This window comes from Pseudophryne corroboree, chromosome 5 (genome assembly GCF_028390025.1).
Source record: "Pseudophryne corroboree isolate aPseCor3 chromosome 5, aPseCor3.hap2, whole genome shotgun sequence".
NCBI lineage: Eukaryota > Metazoa > Chordata > Amphibia > Anura > Myobatrachidae > Pseudophryne > Pseudophryne corroboree.
Genome location: NC_086448.1, coordinates 123,623,545 through 123,645,094, shown reverse-complemented (window position 1 = coordinate 123,645,094; position 21,550 = coordinate 123,623,545). Strand labels below are relative to the sequence as shown.

The 21,550-nt window shown below is 47.6% G+C and overlaps 1 protein-coding gene and 2 pseudogenes across 1 annotated transcript in view; 1 reads left to right on the top strand and 2 right to left on the bottom strand.

The window, feature by feature from the left end:
- YME1L1 (YME1 like 1 ATPase) overlaps positions 1-21,550 on the bottom strand; it is a 134,426-nt gene that overhangs the window by 11,705 nt on the left and 101,171 nt on the right. Inside the window, exon 14 of the mRNA XM_063921680.1 lies at positions 21,075-21,230. Coding sequence (XP_063777750.1) covers positions 21,075-21,230 — 156 coding nt within the window. The remainder of the gene's footprint in view (positions 1-21,074; positions 21,231-21,550) is intronic.
- Positions 1,709-1,827, bottom strand: LOC134930706 (5S ribosomal RNA; annotated as a pseudogene).
- LOC134930562 (5S ribosomal RNA) lies at positions 4,241-4,359 on the top strand (annotated as a pseudogene).

Genomic DNA, 21,550 nt, shown 5'->3' with positions numbered 1-21,550 from the left:
AACAGCCTACAGGAAATGTAGGAAACGTCCAAGTGAAACTCTGCACGTGGATATGTGCGTTCCTCACACCGAGAGACATATCTCCTCCAGATATGATGATCGTGTTTTGACGTCACAGACTTCCTGGCCTGAACCATGGTTGCAATAACCTTTTTGGTAAGGCCCTTGCGAGCTAGGATGTTCCGCTAAACCTCCATGCCGTCAAACGAAGTCGCCATAAGTCCGGGGAGACGAACGGCCCATGTTGAAGAAGATCTCTTCTTAGTGGTAGAGGCCAAGGGTCTTGGACAGACATGTCCAGAAGATCCGCGTACCACACCCTCCGAAGCCAATCCAGGGCAATTAGAATTGCACGGACACCTTGATTCCTGATTTGCTTTAGCACTCTTGGGAGCAATGGGATCGGAGGAAACAAGTAGACCAGCCGGTACAGCCAAAGCATCATGTCTATTTGTGGGCAACCCCACCGGTCGATGATCTGCTGGAACACCTGATGGTGGAGCCCCCAATCCCCCGGGTGGAGATCGTGACAACTCAGGAAGTCCGCCTCCCAGTTGTCCACTCCCGGAATGAAGATTGCCGACATGGCTCTTGCATTTCTTTCCGCCCAGAGGAGTATCTTTGACACCTCTTGCATGCAGGCTCTGCTTTTCGTCCCTCCTTGTCAATTGATATATGCCACCGCTGTGGCGTTGTCGACTGTACATGGATCGCGTGATCCTTGAGCAGAGGAGAGGCTTGAAGTAGAGAGCATTGTAGATTGCCCGAAGTTCCAGAATGTTGATTGGAAGGAAGCTTTCGTGGGCTAACCACCTGCCCTGGAACTGCGCCCCTTGGGTGACAGCTCCCCATCCTCTCAGACTCGCATCAGTCGTGAGGAGGGTCCAATTCTGAATCCCGAAACTACTGCCCTCCAGGAGATTGGAGGACTGTAGCCACCACAGGAGGGAAATCCTAGCCTGAGGTGACAGCTGAATCACCCGGTGCATCTGGAGATGCGATCCGGACCACTTGCTCAGGAGATCCAACTGAAACTTTCTGGCATGGAACCTCCCATACTAGACTGCCTCGTATGAGGCAACCATCTTTCCCAACTACTTATGCAGAGATGTACGGACATTCGAGTAGGTCGGAGCACCATGCAGACCATCTCCTGAAGTGTTTCGCCTTGTCTGGGTTTTTTTGCAAAGAAGCAAAAAAGGGGACTGTTTAGATGTCTTTCTGGGGCACACTTTTGATAAATTAGTTTGTAATAAAGATGGAATGATGTGAAATGTAATTATAAAGATAAAACATAACTTTTATTTCATATCTGACGATAAAAAAGGGGGGAGAGACAAACAAATTAGATAAATGATGCTGTATATATCAGCAAGGTGAATAAAAAAAGTATTAAATCACAATGTGACGATATGCGACTCTCTTAATGTAAAGTAGGTGGCAGAAGGTTTGTCCGCACACCCACTGGAAATAAGCGAGTATTGATGTTTGAATTGAATCAGATCGAAAATTTTAGGTAAATCCTGTATTCTCTATGGATTTATGAATTTTTATACTTGAGTATATTCATATGAGAGAAACAGGAAGAACCGGCTTTAACGACTCCGGACTCCTTCTAGTAGGTAACACAGATATTAGTGCTGCAAAGACCAATAGCAGTAGGTATACTGGTGAATGAAAAATATATACACGGAAGGTGTGTTCCTTGATACTACAGTACCCAGTATTCCCAGAGGGTCACCCTTTCTGGTACCGACCAGGCCCAATGCTGCTTAGCTTCCAAGATCAGATGAGATCGGGCATATCCAGCATGGTATGACTGTAGATAGTCAAGTATATACCTATCTGCGTATGGAGGTTTGGGCTGGTCTGGAAAGGTATAAAGAAAATTGAACCCAGTTACTAAAAAGTATCTAGGCACTGTGTCCCAATAATTTGGGTGAAAGAAGATGTGACCGAGTGCAAGGGGAATATTCACATATGTATAGTATCAAAATGAAGCATAGGGCAGCCGGTATCCTGATGTTGACACTGGTGTCGAGTGTATTAATGTTGTCAGATATCAAATTATTTGCCCAAAATGTAGCATTCAAAATACAACCATATTGGTAGTGGGATTTTGTAAGAAACCATGAAAAAAACACACACATGAAGCAAGAGTCCTCAAGGAGGGCAAAACAAATTCTGCATGCTCACTGTTTCCCACAATTTAGTTGTGGTGATATCTGTTGAATATGTGAAAGTTTCCCTACTAATAGAGCAAAAAGGTATACATATAAATATATGCACATCCAAATATATCAGTCTGAAAATAACAAGGTAGATATAAATATCTGCATAATCCAAATAGAAATGCTAGGTAAATTGTTGTTCTAGTAATTGAAAAGATCCGTCAGTCTGAATTTAGACAGATTCAAAATAAATCAATTGCTAAATGCTTCGCAGAAATACTATGTGTTACCACATGAAAAGCATAATGATACCCATAAAGTCCAGCACACAAGCACAAAACCACAGTATAATCATTAATCAATTTGCAAGGAAAATTTTTTACATACATAAGACCATATTTGTCATAATTTATACAGTGCAGATTATGTATATAGACCTTCTGTGGATTTGTTCAGATTCTCCAAAGCACTGTCCTGACTTGGCTATTTGAAGAGAGGGTTAAAAGGATGATACACGCATTGCCATCTGATTGATGGTCTCTCTAAATGGTTAAATACCTTATCTGTATAGGGGAAATCTGGAGAGACAGCCAACAATTGCTGTTTAGGTCAGGGCTTGTTGCTATGGCAACCTATCCTGTCCGTGCCATGTGCACGGAGCGGAGAATGCTCATCCCCTGTGAGTTAGAAAAACACAGAGGGATGAGGTGCCTGTAGGAGAGCCTGCCACAAACTAATGGGGGTGGTGTGTGGTACTGGCGGTGTGCTGTGGAGGAGTCCGCCCGCCGGAGCTCCGTGACGGAGATCCCGGAAGTCGAGCGCCGGACCGGAAATGACGCGCGTTTCGTCTGACGATCAGGTGAACAAGCTCCTCCCAGCGAAACGCGCGTCACTTCCGGTCCGGCGCTCGACTTCCGGGATCTCCGTCACGGAGCTCCGGCGGGCGGACTCCTCCACAGCACACCGCAAGTACCACACACCACCCCCATTAGTTTGTGGCAGGCTCTCCTACAGGCACCTCATCCCTCTGTGTTTTTCTAACTCACAGGGGATGAGCATTCTCCGCTCCGTGCACATGGCACGGACAGGATAGGTTGCCATAGCAACAAGCCCTGACCTAAACAGCAATTGTTGGCTGTCTCTCCAGATTTCCCCTATACAGACCAGGTATTTAACCATTTAGAGACCATCAATCAGATGGCAATGCGTGTATCATCCTTTTAACCCTCTCTTCAAATAGCCAAGTCAGGACAGTGCTTTGGAGAATCTGAACAAATCCACAGAAGGTCTACATACATAATCTGCACTGTATAAATTATGACAAATATGGTCTTATGTATGTAAAATAATTTTTCCTTGCAAATTGATTAATGATTATACTGTGGTTTTGTGCTTGTGTGCTGGACTTTATGGGTATCATTATGCTTTTCATGTGGTAACACATAGTATTTCTGCGAAGCATTTAGCAATTGATTTATTTTGAATCTGTCTAAATTCAGACTGACGGATCTTTTCAATTACTAGAACAACAATTTACCTAGCATTTCTATTTGGATTATGCAGATATTTATATCTACCTTGTTATTTTCAGACTGATATATTTGGATGTGCATATATTTATATGTATACCTTTTTGCTCTATTAGTAGGGAAACTTTCACATATTCAACAGATATCACCACAACTAAATTGTGGGAAACAGTGAGCATGCAGAATTTGTTTTGCCCTCCTTGAGGACTCTTGCTTCATGTGTGTGTTTTTTTCATGGTTTCTTACAAAATCCCACTACCAATATGGTTGTATTTTGAATGCTACATTTTGGGCAAATAATTTGATATCTGACAACATTAATACACTCGGCACCAGTGTCAACATCAGGATACCGGCTGCCCTATGCTTCATTTTGATACTATACATATGTGAATATTCCCCTTGCACTCGGTCACATCTTCTTTCACCCAAATTATTGGGACACAGTGCCTAGATACTTTTTAGTAACTGGGTTCAATTTTCTTTATACCTTTCCAGACCAGCCCAAACCTCCATACGCAGATAGGTATATACTTGACTATCTACAGTCATACCATGCTGGATATGCCCGATCTCGTCTGATCTTGGAAGCTAAGCAGCATTGGGCCTGGTCAGTACCAGAAAGGGTGACCCTCTGGGAATACTGGGTACTGTAGTATCAAGGAATACACCTTCCGTGTATATATTTTTCATTCACCAGTATTCCTACTGCTATTGGTCTTTGCAGCACTAATATCTGTGTTACCTACTAGAAGGAGTCCGGAGTCGTTAAAGCCGGTTCTTCCTGTTTCTCTCATATGAATATACTCAAGTATAAAAATTCATAAATCCATAGAGAATACAGGATTTACCTAAAATTTTTGCTCTGATTCAATTCAAACATCAATACTCGCTTATTTCCAGTGGGTGTGCGGACAAACCTTCTGCCACCTACTTTACATTAAGAGAGTCACATATCGTCACATTGTGATTTAATACTTTTTTTATTCACCTTGCTGATATATACAGCATCATTTATCTAATTTGTTTGTCTCTCCCCCCTTTTTTATCGTCTGATATGAAATAAAAGTTATGTTTTATCTTTATAATTACATTTCACATCATTCCATCTTCATTACAAACTAATTTATCAAAAGTGTGCCCCAGAAAGACATCTAAACAGTCCCCTTTTTTGCTTCTTTGCAAAAAAAACCCTACAAAGTTTGTTCTGAACTTATGTCCGGGAGCACCGCCAACCCTATACTACCCACAAAAGCCAGTCAGGCGAACTGGTAGTTTTATGTTGGTTACTAGTATGATCTCTGCCTCCTACGGCAGATAAAAATTTGCTTACAAACTGCTATCACTTAATTACAATCTGAACCAGTGCGGATTCCAAAACCCCAACCCATTACTGTGTTTCGCCTTGTCCTCTGGTAGAAACACCTTCTGGGCCACAGTATCCAGCAACATCCACAGGAACAGGAGCCTCTGAGTAGGCTCCAGGTGGGACTTCTGTGAGTTGAGGATCCACCCATGGTCAGACAGAAGACGGATAGTGCGGTCGATATGGAGCAACAAAAGCGCCCTGGATCTTGCCTTTAATCAGAAGATCGTCCAGATAAGGGACCACATTGATCCCCTGGATCCGGAGTTGAAGCATAATCTCCGCCATCACCTTTGTGAAAACCCTCGGGCCTGTTGACAGGCCAAAGGGCAGTGCCTGGAATTGGAAGTGAACGTCCAGCAGGGCAAACCGCAGGTATGCCTGATGAGGAAGCCAAATTGGAATATGGAGATAGGCGTCCTTGATATCCAAGGAGACCATAAATTCCTGTTCTTCCAGGCTCGCAATCACTGCTCGCAGGGATTCCATTTTGAACTTGAACACCCTCCAATAAGGATTCAAGGATTTCAGATTCAGAATGGGTCTGACCAAACCGTCCGGCTTCGGCACCACAAACAGATTTGAGTAAAACTCATTGCCGCGTTGCGGTAGTGGCACTGGAACAATGACATGGGACTGGACCAACTTTCGGATAGTCTGTTGCAACGTACCTTGCATATCCACCAAAGCTGGTATGCTTTGTTGGGGGAAGAAGGGGGGGAGCACTGTCGAACTTCAGCTTGTAGCCTTGAGAAATGAGCTCCCTGACCCAGACGCGGCAGGTGGTATCCCAGACGCGGCTGAAGTGACGCAGTAGGGCTTCCATCTTGAAGAAGAACTGGTGGAACTGGTACATGCAGGTTTTCTGGAGATACCTCTGGTGCCTCTAGCCGCATCGGAGGCACCTCTGGCCTCCCATCGAAAGTGTGAGACCGAAAGGACTGGGCAGACGGTCCCGGATAGGAGCGACTCGCAGGCAGGCCCCCCCAAGGGGAGAAACCTGGATTTCCCAGCAGTAACTTTGGAAATCCATGCTTTCAGTTCAACCCCAAAAGGCCATTCCCCCGAAAAGGGGAGGGATTCCACATTACGTTTGGCTTCTGCGTCCGCAATCGACTGACGCAACCACAAGGCCCTGCACGCCGATACCACCATGTCAGACGTCCGAGCATTAATGTTCCCCATCTCCTTGAGGGAATCACAGAGGACATGGGTAGTGTCCTGAATGTGCTTCAGGAGGGTTACCATAGTAACTAAGAGCATATCCCCCCAAGAGGCCCCCCTGAATTTGCGTGGCCCAAGAATGAATAGCATGGGTCATCCAGCAACCCGCAATGACCGGTCTTTGTGAAAGGCCGGATTCAGTGTAAATAGATTTTAGGGTAGTCTATCTTTCGATCCCCATGATCCTTCATAGTAAAGGAGCCCGGGGCAGGCAGCACCGCCTTCTTAGACAGGCGAGAGACATCCACCCCAGGTGGTTCCTCCCAAAATGTTCTACCTTGAGAAGCAAATGGGAAAGTGCGCAAACATTTTTTGGACACTTGAAATTTTTTGTCTGGATTTTTCTAGGCCTGTTTGAATAAGTCATCTAACTCTGGAGAATCAGGGAAAGTGACATTGGGCTTGTTTTGTACAAAGAAAAAAAAACTGCTGTGATGCAGCGTCCTCTAGAGGGAGCATTAACACATCCCTTATAGCCAAAATGAGGGGTTCAAAACCCTGAATAGAATCGGGATCCCCCTAATGGGATCCAGGTCATCCCATCTTGAATATCATCTGAATCTGATAGCAGAGCAGGTAAACCATGCTTCTGGGGACCTGCATGAGAGAGGGAGGGCTGTGCACCTGCCCTAGCAGCTAAATCTGCAACAGCTTGTTGCAGTTGCCGAGTCTTCTGCACATTAGCAGTGAGCTGGGAAGACATATCTGACATCATAGTCTTAAGAGACCCTAACCAGTGGGGCTCTGGACCCCCCCCCTTGACTGATTTGTGAAGATTGACTGCATTGTTCACAGGAAACAGAATCATTAGATAATGGAGAGAATCTGGTGTGACATACACTGCACAGCTTGTGTTTACCCATATTTCACAGTAAGCACAATAACATACACACAGACAGTTATAATGCAAGCCTGCCCTACTGTAAGTGAGAGGAGACACAAATGAGAGAGAGGACACCAGCACTCCCTGAGCTGCACAGCCCCAGTGAGGCGGTCAGCTTTCTACCACAGTAAACACTAGCAATTTAAGTCCTACAGAGGATCAGGATAGTGCACACAAGCGGTTCTTTCCCTTTGCTGCACCCTGTACCAGTTTTCCAGCGTGTCTTGTGAGGCAGGAAGCGCTGTGTGTGCTGTAGATGGCTGCTGTAAGCAGAGGAAGGCGCCAAAACAGCTCAGGTCCCGCTCTGAGTTAGCTCTAATGGCGCCGGAGCTATAGTGAATATTTATACTGGCAAAGTCTCCTTTATAGCTTAAAACATCACAACAAGTGCTAGTCAAGCCTTTTATGCCAGTTCTACCCGGGGGATCTTAGCGGGACCCCCCCAGGAAGGTCCCGTATGTGTATTCAACCGCCATGCCGTCAAACGTAACCGCGGTAAGTCTTGGAACACGCAGGGCCCCTGTTGTAACAGGTCCTCCCTGAGAGGAAGAGGCCATGGATCTTCTGTGAGCATCTCCTGAAGATCTGAATACCAGGCCCTTCGAGGCCAATCTGGAACAATGAGTATTGTTTTCACCCTTTATTGTCTTATGATTCTCAATATTTTTGAGATGAGAGGAAGAGGAGGGAACACATTGACCGACTGAAACACCCAAGGTGTCACCAAGGCGTCCCCCGCTACTGCCTGAGGGTCCCTTGACCTGGCACAATACCTCCGAAGCTTCTTGTTGAGGCGTGACGCCATCATGTCTATGTGAGGAATTCCCCAAAGACTTGTTATCTCTGTAAAAACGTCTTGATGAGGTGGCTTGGCTACTGAAGGAGACAGACGTGCAGCCTAGGAGCTCCCGTACAATACCCTACAAATAACCCCTTATAAGACACTCGGGGTCACCCACCCACATCTTATTATCTCCCCCACTGCTATCCAGCTGGCTTGGATCACCCTGGGGAGGCGCCGCGGAATCGGGGAGTGCTTTTCAGCGCTCCTGCGGGTTGCGGCCCTCTCCCCAGATTGAAGCCGGGGCCTAGAGTGACTACGGATCCCGGTCTGAACTCCCGGAGCCGCGCCGACACTCGGATTCACTTGTTAAAGCTTCTGGAGCCCTGCGCAGGGTTAGTGAGGCCCTCACCACTGTCAGGCTGCCCTTTAGCTCCCCCAGCGGCCCGGGACGCCGACCCCCGGAGCCCCGGGCGGCGGGGTTCCACGAGTAGTGCGGCCGCCATCTTGCCGCGGCTTTCCCTGAAGCCTCAGACGAGCAGCCCGGAACGCCTGCCAGCGGCTCGCAACGCCCGAAGCCGATGCCCTCTCCTTCACGGCCGAGGCCTCCTGTTGTCGGAGCACCTGCGGTGACTTACTGGTAAGACGGGACGGGGGCTGGCTAAACATCCCGAGGCTGGGGGACTGTAAATGTGCTGCGCTCCATACTGCAGCGCCCTGGCTTCCCTGCCGCTCTCCCTCATTTCATATTGGGGCACAGTCACAACGCCCTGGACCCGCCGCGCGACCCCTCCGCTGTGATCCACTACCCGCAACCGCCGGGGGACCGTCCGCAGCACCGGCCCTGCCGCAAGCCAGTCTCTCCTCCCGCTGTCCGTACACGCAGGGAACTACAAGTACATACCCCCCTGGTGCTCCGGCTCCCCGCTGCGACGGCCATCTCGCTTGACTCCCTTTTCACTGTGGACTGTCTTCTGGCTATGGCCCTAAGGGGGGATTCTATGGAGTGGTGTTGACACAGCCTGCACCTTGTACACCTTCGTCTGATACAGTAGGTCGCACTCCTGCTGTCTCCCAGCACCCATTAAGCAGGACAGACCCTGAGCTGTAGCTTCTACAGAAAACTCCCTCTGGTGGCTACCCTAGGAAAATCCAACTGAGATGTGCATCTCTGTTCAAATATAAGAAACCGATTGAATGCTTTTCCAACCCGCTGAGACACCCCAGCGGTCTAGTGCTATAGATGTGTGCTACGCTAGGCTGCCGTTGCCACTGATACCGTAATGAACTGCTGATGCCAACCCACAGGGAGCTACACCGCTGAAGGCATTCTTACGCGAGTTATGCAACCTTATTTCACCTCGTTATCTTAAACCTTAATGAATCTAAGCTTCTCGATGCTGATTGAGTGATGCCCAGGAACAAGAAATCTTCTCAAAAGACCGGCACATCAACTCCGCGGGGAACATGTCCGCTATGAGATCATTCTTACAATCCACCTCGCCCGCATTAACAGAAAATCCTTCTGCTTCAAACTCCCTCCTCTCCCCGCCTGCCCCTCACCCGTCCCCTCCAAGTGCGGACGTACCGCATGCCTGCCCTCCAGGAGGTAGGGATCTACAAGATATTTTAGCCTATATGAAAAATCTACCCACTAAACAGGATCTACAAGATACAGTGAGACGTGAACTGGCCACCATGAGAGACAGGACATTTCCCACATCTCTGACCGGGTGTCGAGTTTGGAGGATCACCAGGTCTCTTCCGACACGTTCCTGAAGTCATTGACGAATGTCATTGAAGCTCAGTCGACAGAGATTCGCTCTCTCCAAACACGGTTAACAGATTTGGATAACAGAGGGAGGAGAAACAACATCCGTGTTCGGGGATTGCCGGAAGACGTTCCTCAAACAGGCCTGATTGATGCTCTTACGAAAATCTTTAACGAGATATTAGGTAACGATCCCAGCGATACTATCACCTTCGATAGGGCCCATCGTGCTCTGAAACCAAGAGGTCTCTCTGCAGACAGACCACGTGATGTCATCTGCAGATTGCATTATTTTTCTCAGAAGGACGACATCATGCGCAAGGTACGCCAACTCGATGGAGTTGATTTTAACGGTTCAATGATCCATATCTACCAAGACTTGTCCTGGCACACCCTCCAACAACGGAAAGCCCTCAAGCCCCTAACGGACGAGCTCCGTAAACGCCAACAAAATACCGTTGGGGCTTCCCCTTTAATCTCCAAGTCTCCTCTTCGGGGAAAACCCACATCCTCAACTCCTACTCTGATCTCCCTATGTTCTGTAAAGGTCTTGGCCTACCGAAACTTGACTTACGCGACTGGGACTTCCCTACTCCAGCATTGCCATCTCTCCAACCCCAGAGTACAGGAATCCCCTGGCAGGAGTTACGGAGGGCCTGGAGGAAAAGTACCAATGAATCCCCCTCTGACAATGACTCAAATGCTACCTGATTGATAACCTGTGATCTTTTGTTTGTTCTTGTTCTCCTTAAACTATCTCTCTAGGTTACAGCTTAATACCATTTCTCACCACTGATCAGCCTTCATCCAATATTTTGCTGTGACTGGGGCTATGCCCCTCCCATTATATATTGGGCCGTTGATTGTCGGCTCCTATTTCCTGACTATGAGATTTCTTCTATCCTATCATTTGAAGATTTCTTCATGTTAACGAGGTTTACAGTTTACAGTTAATTAAAACTAAGTACGTGTTCTGATTATTGCATTACTTTTTCCCATCTTTCAATATGCCTCTGGCGGTGGCTCCCTCACTCGCCCCTTACCCGCTCCTGGCTGTTTGGCCTCTTGGGTTTCTGATCCTTAGATGGATCAGCTACCCCATTGCGGGTTTTTTGACTGTTATTGTTGTTTTTTCTACTTGCTCTGTTTCTTTCGCTTTCCTCCCTGTTCCTTCCTCTTGTTGACCACTCCGGGCCCACCACCTTCAACTATGACTTATGCCTCCCATGACATCCCCTGGTAAAATCAAAATAACATCGATCAACGCAAAGGGCCTTAATGTACCGGAGAAAAGAGCCTCCCTTCTACGGTCTCTCTGGGCTGATAGAGTAGATGTTCACTGGTCCAAGAAACGCATTTTAAAATCTCAGCTAGTAGCCCCTCCTTGACTAACTATCGTTTCCCTCAGGCCTTTTATAATAACAACCCAGACTAAATCAAAAGGTGTAGCGATATTATTCTCTAGGACCCTTCAGCTGTCTGACATATCAGTTCATAAGCTGATCCCGGGTCGTCTCCTGATAGTGCAGTGTAAAATATGCATGTGCCCATACACATGTCGCACTTTATGCCCCAAATAGGGACCAGATTCCATTTTTTCGCTCCGCCCTCTCCCAAATGGAACCTCTCCTTTCAGGCGTTGTTGTTCTGGGGGTGATCTGAATTGGATAATGGATCCATCCTTAGACTCATCCTTTAACGCCCCCCGGACCTCCCAACGTCAATACCGACAAGTTAGAAGAATGTTCCACGATCTCCAGCTGGCAGACTCCTGGAGGGTCCTTCACCCCTCCGATAGAGACTACTCCTTCTATTCACCCCCGCACAAAGCTTACTCTCGGCTCGATTACCTATTCCTTAGTCACAGACATCTCCCCTTACTGATAGATTCCTCCATTGGCTTGATAACCTGGTCTGACCACGCCCCGGTGTCTATGACTCTTTCTACCCCCCAAGCTACCCCAGGTCAATGGACCTGGCGTCTTAATGAATCATTATTACAGGACCAATATTGCAGGGGAGAAATAGAGAGGGCCATGACTGAATTTTTCTCCATAAATGATACCGACGATGTTTCTAAGATTATCCTGTGGGAAGCGCATAAATGCACCATAAGAGGTAAACTTATACAGTTGGGTACATTTATGAAAAAACAGAGGTTAGCACTAATCACAAAACTATTACAACGACTCCACCTTCTTGAGTCCTCGCACAAAACATCTGTCGGAGACTGATTACCTAGAATGACTTGACACGAGGGCTCAGCTAAAGAAAACCCTCACCGATAGTATCCAGCTTTCAGTCCGTAAATGCAACTCCAAGTACTACCAGTGGGGTAATAAACCTGGTCGCCTCCTGGCCCAGGCACTTAAGGCCCAGCGCTCATCTCTGTTTATAAATAGCGTGAAGGACCCTGGGGGCGCTCTCCGTTTCAAAACCTCTGAAATAGCTGCATGCTTCAAACAGTATTATTCCCTTTTATATAATCTAGAAAACCGACCTGATGGCGCTACCCCTCTTTTTGACTTTCTAAAGGCGAAGGCGTATTTAGAAAAGGTATCTTACCCCGTCCTATCTCCCTCAGATAGGGAAGCTCTGGAATTACCTTTTACCCTGCAAGAGCTGGAAAGCGCTATGACCTCGACACCCTCTGGTAAGAGTCCAGGGCCAGACGGCTTCACGCTTACTTACTATAAACAATTTAAGGGTCTCCTTTCCTCTTATCTCCTCCAGGCCTTTAACTCTATCTCCGCAGATACCCATTTTTCAGGTCAATCCTTAGAAGCCCACATCTCTGTTCTTCCTAAACCCGGTAAAGACCCCTCGGTGTGCCCCAGTTATAGGCCCATATCACTTCTGAATGTCGATGTCAAACTTTTCGCAATACTGATGGCGAACAGACAATGTATTCCTGCCTTCTCTAATTCATAACGACCAGGTGGGCTTTGTCCCGAACCGCAAGGCTAAGGATAATACCACCAAGGTATTGAGCCTAATCCACATAGCATCCCAAGGTAACTCCCCCACTGTGCTGCTATCCACTGATGCCGAAAAGGCCTTTGATAGAGTCAGTTGGGGTTTTATGAGGTCTGTACTGGGGCACATCGGATTGGGTCCACTAGCACTTGGTAGGATTATGGGAGTTTATAGATCACCCACAGCTCGGGTTCGAGTTAACGGATCCTTATCCGACCCCTTTTCCATAGGTAACGGGACGCAACAGGGTTGCCCACTGTCCCCCTTACTCTTTGTCCTCTGTATCGAAGCTCTTGCTAGAGCTATCAGGGCCAATGATTGCATTACTGGTCTGAGAGTCGGTGATACAGAGCACAAACTTTCCCTGTTTGCAGATGATTTATTAGCTACAATAACGCTTCCGGTTTCCTCCCTTCCCCATCTTATGAAGGAGTTGTCCAATTTCGGGTCACTTTCCAATTTCAAGATTAATATGTCCAAATCCTGCGCCTTAAACATCTCCACCCCTCCCGACACAGTGGCTAAACTTAAACAATCCTTCCCCTTTACTTGGAATACCTCCCACCTGTCCTACTTGGGAATACAATTACCGAGTGATCTTTCCCGACTTCCTACCCGGCTTAACACTCTCCCACTTTCGCGACTGGGCCCTTGAGGGGCTCTTCAGGGTAGGCCAGCTGGCGATATCCTCAGGAGTTAGACAGTTTTCGGAAGTGCGATCTAAATGGGAAATTCCACAACACGACTTCTGGAAATATTTACAGCTTAGACACTTTCTGCATTCCAAACACAGATATCTTCTAGCCTCTAGGGAACTAACACAGTTTGAGAGATTGTGTGTCTCTACGTGCAACCCCCAGCACACTGTGTCCACACTTTACAAATTATTACAGAGCGCCGGTGCTCAGGCACCACCACCCTACCAGTTAGTTGAATCCCGAGATCTCTCTCCCAAGCTATCAGACAAAGACTGGCGGATATTTCTCAAATCCCACAATAGTTCAGTCTGTATACAAGTTAGGGAAACCCAATATAAACTCTTAATGAGATGGTACAGACACCCCTCCCTCCTCCACTTCATGTACCCTGGAGTGACTGATAGGTGCTGGAGATGTCTTAATGCTACTGGTTCCCTACTGCACATCTGGTGGAATTGCCCCCTACTCCGGTCATACCGGGTTGATGTCATCTCTATTTCCCAAGACATACTTCATACCCCTGTCCCTTCTGACCCGGCCTTTTGGTTGCTTTCTCACTCCTCTATATCACTGGCTCAGCATAAAACTTCATTACTCCGCCACCTGTCTAATGCAGCACGGGCAGTTATTCCCACTCTATGGAGGTTTCCATCTCCACCCACAAGGAAAATATGGTTCACTAGAATCAACTATTACATGAACATGGAGAACATCCTCCTGGTCTCCAGAGATAAACTCCCAGAATTCATGGCCACTTGGTTACCTTGGATAGAATATACGTCCTCCAAAGAATACAAAGACTACATTTGTGCTACTAAATGATTTGAGTTTCGCAGTTGATCGATTAAAGAGATTGCATTACCCTCCCCCTCAGTCCAAAGGCCCCCCAGGCCTGGTCACACTGTTTTTCTCCTATCCTTTCCTCCATATCACATCTTGCTCTTTTCTATAGTTTCTCTACTGTGTTACTTATGTTATTATGATCACATTCTCTGTTTAGACAAATAGCGAGTAGATATTGCGATGATTCCATAGAACACCCTATTATTGTCTGCATTCGCATCTACTTCCAGTGTCTAGAGTGTTAAGCTATCACGCTCCTTATGGCTAGACTGCAATTGACTTTAATTATGTGTCTTGAAGCTTTTTTGTCTAATGAGATGTAATCTTTATATTTTCCTAAATAAAAACAGATTAAACAAAAAAAACGTCTTGATGAAGTACCCACTCTCCTGGATGGAGATTGTGTCTGCTGAGGAAGTCTGCTTCCCAGTTGTCCACTCCCGGAATGAAGACAGCTGACAGAGCGCTTACGTGATTTTCCGCCCAGCGAAGAATCCTGGTGGCTTCCGCCCTTGCCACTCTGCTCCTTGTCCCGCCTTGGCGGTTTACATGAGCCACGGCTGTGACGTTGTCTGATTGAATGAGAACCGGTAGGTCGCGAAGAAACTCCTCCGCTTGTCGTAGGCCGTTGTATATGGCCCTCAATTCCAGTACGTTGATGTGTAGACAAGCCTCCTGGCTTGACGATAGCCCCTGAAAATTTCTTCCTTGTGTGACTGCTCCCCATCCTCGGAGGCTCGCGTCCGTGGTCACCAGAACCCAGTCCAGAATGCCGAACCTGCGACCCTCTAGAAGGTGAGCACTTTGCAGCCACCACAGTAGAGACACCCCTGGCCCTGGGGGACAGGCTATTCTTCTGACGTATTAGTAGATGGGACCCGGACCACTTGACCAGGAGGTCCCACTGAAACGTCCTTGCATGAAACCTGCCGAAGGGGATGGCCTCGTAGGCTGCCACCATTTTCCCCAGAACTCAAGTGCATTGATGAACAGACACTCTTTTTGGTTTTAGCAAGTCTCTGACCATGTTCTGGAGGTCCTAGGCTTTTTCCATCGGGAGAAAAACCCTCTTCTGTTCCGTGTCCAGAATCATGCCTAGGAATGATAGTCGAGTCGTTGGAATCAATTGCGACTTCGGCAGATTGAGAATCCAACCGTGTTGTTGTAGCACTCTCAGGGAGAGCGACACGCTCTTCTGCAATTGATCTCTCGATCTTGCTTTTATCAGGAGATCGTCCAAGTATGGGATAATTGTGACTCCCTGCCTGCGCAGGAGCACCATCATCTCCGCCATCACCTTGGTGAAAATCCTCGGGGCCGTGGAAAGCCCAAACGGCAACGTCTGAAACTGGTAATGACAGTCCTGTACAGCGAATCTGAGGTACGCCTGATGAGGAGGATATATGGGGACATGAAGGTATGCATGCTTTATGTCGAGTGACACCATAAAATCCCCCCCTTCCAGACTGGAGATCACAGCCCATAGTGATTCCATCTTGAATTTGAACTCTCAAGTACAGGTTTAGGGATTTTAGATTTAAAATGGGTCTGACCGAACCATCCGGCTTCAGGACCACAAACAGGGTCGAATAGTACCCTTTCCCCTGTTGGACTAGGGGAACCTTGACAATCACTTGCTGTTGATACAGCTTGAATTGCAGCGAATACTACTTCCCTCTCTGAGGGAGAAGCTGGCAAGGCCTACTTGAAAAGTCGGCGAGGGGGCACCTCTTCGAATTCCAGTTTGTAGCCTTGGGAAACAATAACCATCGCCCAAGGATCCACGTCTGACAGAACCCAGACCTGGCTGAAGAGTCGAAGACGTGCCCCCACCGGAGCGGACTCCCTCAGTGGAGCCCCAGCGTAATGCGGTGGATTTGGTAGAAGCCGGAGAGGACTTCTGCTCCTGGGAACTAGCCGTAGCAGGCATTCTTTTCCCTCTACCCTTACCTCTGGCGAGGAAAGATAAGCCCCGACCTCCTCTGGACTTAAGCGACCGAAAGGACTGCATCTGATACTGTGGAGTTTTCTTTTGCTGTGGGGGAACAAAAGGCAAAAAGGTACATTTACCCGCAGTAGCTGTGGCAACCAGGTCCGCGAGACCTTCCCCAAAAAAAACTTCACCTTTGTGTGGCAAAACCTCCATATGTTTCTTTGAGTCGGCATCACCCGTCCATTGGCGAGTCCACAGGGCGCGCCTAGCAGAAACCGCCATGGCGTTGGCTCTCGACCCCAGCAGCCCAACGTCTCTTTGAGAATCCCTCATATATAAGACTGCGTCTTTAATGTGGCCTAAGGTTAATAAAATGGTATCCCTATCTAGGGTATCAAGGTCAGCTGACAAGGTATCTGTCCAAGCTGCAACTGCACTACACACCCATGCCGATGCTATTACCGGTCTGAGCAAAGCACCTGTATGCGCATAAATAGACTTCAAAGTAGTTTCCTGCCTGCGATCAGCAGGATCTTTGAGGGCTGCCGTGTCCGGAGACGGTAGCGCCACTTTCTTGGACAGGCGTGTTAAAGCCTTGTCCACCCTGGGTGAGGATTCCCAACGTACCCTGTCCCGTGCAGGGAAAGGATATGCCATAAGAATCCTCTTGGGAATCTGCAGTTTTTTATCAGGAGTTTCCCAAGCCTTTTCAAATAACTCGTTAAGTTCATGGGATGGGGGAAAGGTTACCTCAGGTTTCTTTTCCTTATACATGCGTCAGGGACCGAGGGGTCATCTGTGATATGCAAAACCTCTTTTATTGCAATAATCATATAATGAATACTTTTTGCCACCCTCGGGTGCAACCTCGCTTCATCGTAGTCGACACTGGAGTCAGAGTCCGTGTCGGTATCAGTGTCTGCTATCTGGGATAGGGGACGTTTTTGAGACCCAGAAGGGCCTGGTGACTCAGCCGAAGCCGTGGATTGACTCCCTGCTCTTTCCCTGGACTCTGCTTTGTCCAATCTCTTATGTAATAAGGACACATTTGCAGTTAAAACATTCCACATGTCCATCCAATCATGAGTCGGCGTTGCCGACGGCGACACCACAATCATCTGCTCCACCTCCTCCTTAGCTGAGCCTTCCGCATTAGACATGCCGACACACTCGTACCGACACCCCCACACACACAGGGATATAGTTATAAGGAGACCGTTCCCCAATAATGCCCTTTGGAGAGACAGAGAGAGAGAGAGTATGCCAGCACACACCCAGCGCCAAATGACACTGGAAAATGATGTCCCAGATAACAGCGCTTTTATATTAGATTACTGTGTAATACACTCACTGCGCCTTACAAGTGCCCCCCCCCCCCCCTCCTCCTCTTTTCAGCCCTGTGTCACCCTGTTCAGCAGGGGAGAGACCGGGGAGCCAGCTTCTCTGCAGATCTCTGTGGAGAAAATGGCGCTAGTTAGTGCTGAGGGACCAAGCTCCGCCCCCTCCGGCGGCGGGATTCGGTCCCGCTCAAAATATTTCAAACTGGCGGGGGATATAAAGAATTACTGCCTCCGCAGTGTCTATGCCAGATACAGAGGTTTTATTGCTGCCCAGGGCGCCCCCCCTGCGCCCTGCACCCATCTGTGCCCGCTAGTGTGTGTAGTGTGTGTGGGAGCAATGGCGCGCAGCGTTACCGCTGCGCGCTTACCTCAGTGAAGATCCGAAGTCTTCTGCCGCCTTGAAGTCTTCTTTTCTTCTTATACTCACCCGGCTTCTATCTTCCGGCTCTGCGAGGAGGACGGCGGCGCGGCTCTGGGACGAACGGCGGGGGGAGACCCGCGTTCCGACTCCCTCTGGAGCTAATGGTGTCCAGTAGCCTAAGAAGCAGAGCCTGTCACTTAAGTAGGTCTGCTTCTCTCTCCTCAGTCCCACGATGCAGGGAGCCTGTTGCCAGCAGTGCTCCCTGAAAATAAAAAACCTAACAAAATTATTTTTCAGAGAAACTCAGGAGAGCTCCCCTGTAGTGCACCCTATCTCCTCTGGGCACAGGATCTAACTGGGGTCTGGAGGGGGGGCAAAGAGGGAGGAGCCAGTGCACACTCATTCTAAAGTTCTTTATAGTGCCCATGTCTCCTGCGGAGCCAGTCTATACCCCATGGTCCTTACCGAGTCCCCAGCATCCTCTACGACATAAGAGAAAGTAGATTTACCCGCTGTGGCCGCTGATACTAAATCAGCAAGGCCGTCACCAAACAGTTCCCCACCCTTAAAGGGAAGGGACTCCATATTTTTCTTGGAATCAGCGTCAGCATTCCATTGATGAGTCCATAGCGCACGCCTAGCCGCAATTGACATAGCATTAGCCTTAGCCCCCAGGAGGCCAGCATCTCTTGCAGCCTCTTTCAAGTACGCAGCCGCGTCCCTGATATAACCAAGGGTCACTAGGATGCTATCCCTATCCAGAGTATCTAAATCCGCAGATAAACTTTCAGCCCATTTTTCAATGGCGCTACTAACCCACGCTGACGCAATAAGCGGTCTAAGCTGCGTCCCCGTGGTAGTAAAAATAGCTTTTAAAGTAGCCTCCTGCTTACGATCAGCTGGCTCCTTAAGAGTCGTCGACTGAGCCGTAGGGAGCACTACCTGTTTAGACAAGCGTGCTAGGGCTTTGTCTACTGTGGGTGGTAATTCCCACTTATCCCTATCCGCTGCGGGAAAGGGGTATGTCACCTTGATCCTATTAGGAATGAGAAATTTCTTATCAGGTGTATTCCACATGCCATCAAAAAGGTCATTTAGTTCAAAACAAGGAGGAAAAGAAACCGAGCATCTCTTTTCTTTGTAAATAAGGACCCTCATTTCTGGTGTAAAGGGGTCCTCGTCAATACGTAATATGTCTTTGACAGCCACAATCATATATTGAATACTCTTAGCCAATTTAGGATCTAACCTAGAATCAGCATAAATCGGCACCGGTATCAGAGTCCGTGTCGGTATCTGTGTCATCTAATTGGTCAACACTACGTTTCAGTGACCCTTGAAATAAAGCGTCATCTACTGATTTCTTCCAAATCTGCAGTTGAGAGTCAGATTCAGTAAATTTTTGATTTAACAGTGTAACATTAGCATTTAAAGCAGTTAACCAATCAGCCGTCGGCGGTGCCAACAGAACCCCTAAAACATTTGGTGTCCCCAATAAATTATCCCCTTGAGAGGAAAATTCTGCCTCAGACATGTTGTCTCCGTAACAGCACTCAAAGAAAAGCCTGTGAGGAAAGGCGCCAGCTCACACCCCAGCGCCAAAGTGCAGGTCTGAAAACACCCTCAAGTGCCACAGAGCTACAGCGCTATATATCTGTATAGAAATAATCTTTCCCCCCTTCGTTTTTATAACCCCTGGTACTTGTCTGCTGTGAGGAAGGACCAGCGCTGCTGCTTGGAGGAGGAAAGGGCGCTGAGTGAGCCTGGAGGAAGAAGCCCCGCCCCCAACATGGCGCGCTTCTTCCCGCTTATTTTTACATGTTTATCCTGGCGGGGGTTTGCGGGCAGTGCCAGCGCACTGTACAGATATGCCAGCCTTATTTATGAGGTATTTTTAGCTCCCTAGGGCGCCCCCCCCCCCCCCCCAGCACCCAGCGGTGTGTACAGTCCGGGAGCCTGGCGCGCACTGAGCAAATCATGCTGCGCGGTACCTCTATATGCCGTCTTTGTTGAAGAGAAGAGGTCTTCTCCTCACATACTCACCTGTCTTCTGACTTCTGGCTTGAAGAGGGGGTACGGCAAGCTGTGGGAGCGAGTATCCAGGAGAGCCCGGCGTTCATCTCCCCTCAGGAGCTGAAAACATCCTGTCAGCAGCAGCAGAGCCCTGAAACTCATTAGAAGTGGGTCTAGACTGCTCTCCCCTCTTTCCCACGAAGCAGGGAGTCTGTAGCCAGCAGATCTCCCCAAAATAAAAAAACCTAACATTAAGTCTTTTCAGAGAAACTCTAAGAGTTCCCCCGAGTGCCTCCATCTCGCAGGGCACATTTTCTAAACTGAGTCTGGGGAGGGATATAGAGGGAGGAGCCAGGTCACACCCCTTTTGAAAGTCTTAAAGTGCCCATGTCTCCTGCGGATCAGTCTATATCCCATGGTTCTTTTGGCGTCCCCAACATCCACAAGGATGTAATAGAAATACTGTTGCCCAGACAGCATACCGAAAATAAAAAAGTTTAAAATTAAATTGAAGAAAACTCTCTGGAGCTGCAGAGTATGCATCCTCTCCTGAGGGCACTTTTTTCTAAATTGCCTGTGGGAGGGTGTATAGAGGGGAGGAGCCAGCACACCTAGTTGAAGAAATTGAAAGTGCACTGGCTCCTTTGTACCCAGTCTATACCTCATCGTACTAGTTTCCCCCAATATCCCTTACGGATGCCAGAGAAAAGGGGCATGAATTGAATATATGCTAACACCCTTTATCACGGCTGTTAACTTAACAAGGCTAATTAAATTTGTTTGTAAGTACATAATGGAAGAGCAGAAGAGGAATATTTAAAGCACAACGCGCTCAGACACTAGTCAAAACCACCAAAAAGTACTTTGCCAAGTTCAGCAGAACAAACCCGTGGCGCTAGTTTTACTGGTGGCAAATTAATTAGTTGAGCTGCAGCTACCCAAAGAGAATTGCTTAACCTCAAAACATACACAAACATCAAAGGATTTTGGAAAACAAAGTAGCCACAGGAGGCGCTGTCCGCAAATAAGTATTGTTTTGTGCATACTATAATCTTACAGTTATGCTACCAGTATTCTTTGAATTTAATTGATTTATATATGGCCTTCACTAATTATATTTTCCGTGCACAATATATTACTGCTTGTATGTAGTATATAACGTAATACAAATATAAGTATACTCACCCATAAGTATTTTATCCTTCGCAAACTCCAGTTCCCACATTGTAACAGTCTCTTTCCCATCTACAGCAGCTTTCAATGCCGCCTGGTTAACCAGATTCTCCAGCTCCGCTCCAGAAAACCCCACAGTACCGCGGGCAATTATTTCAGCTTCCACAGCTGTAGGCGCAAGAATTATTATTTATATTTTAGCAACTTCATTCTTCAAACAGGTTTTCAGTGCAATTGCTAATGCAATATCCATATTACTAGAAATATCTTATATTTCTCTTCACTGTGCACATGATTGTAAAATCAGCTCTGTACATTTGGCTTTATCTGTGTAAAGGTGCCTACCTAAGTTGAGATGTGTTAAAAATTAAATAACTGATATTTCTCTGACGTCCTAAGTGGATGCTGGGACTCCGTAAGGACCATGGGGAATAGCGGCTCCGCAGGAGACTGGGCACAACTAAAGAAAGCTTTAGGACTACCTGGTG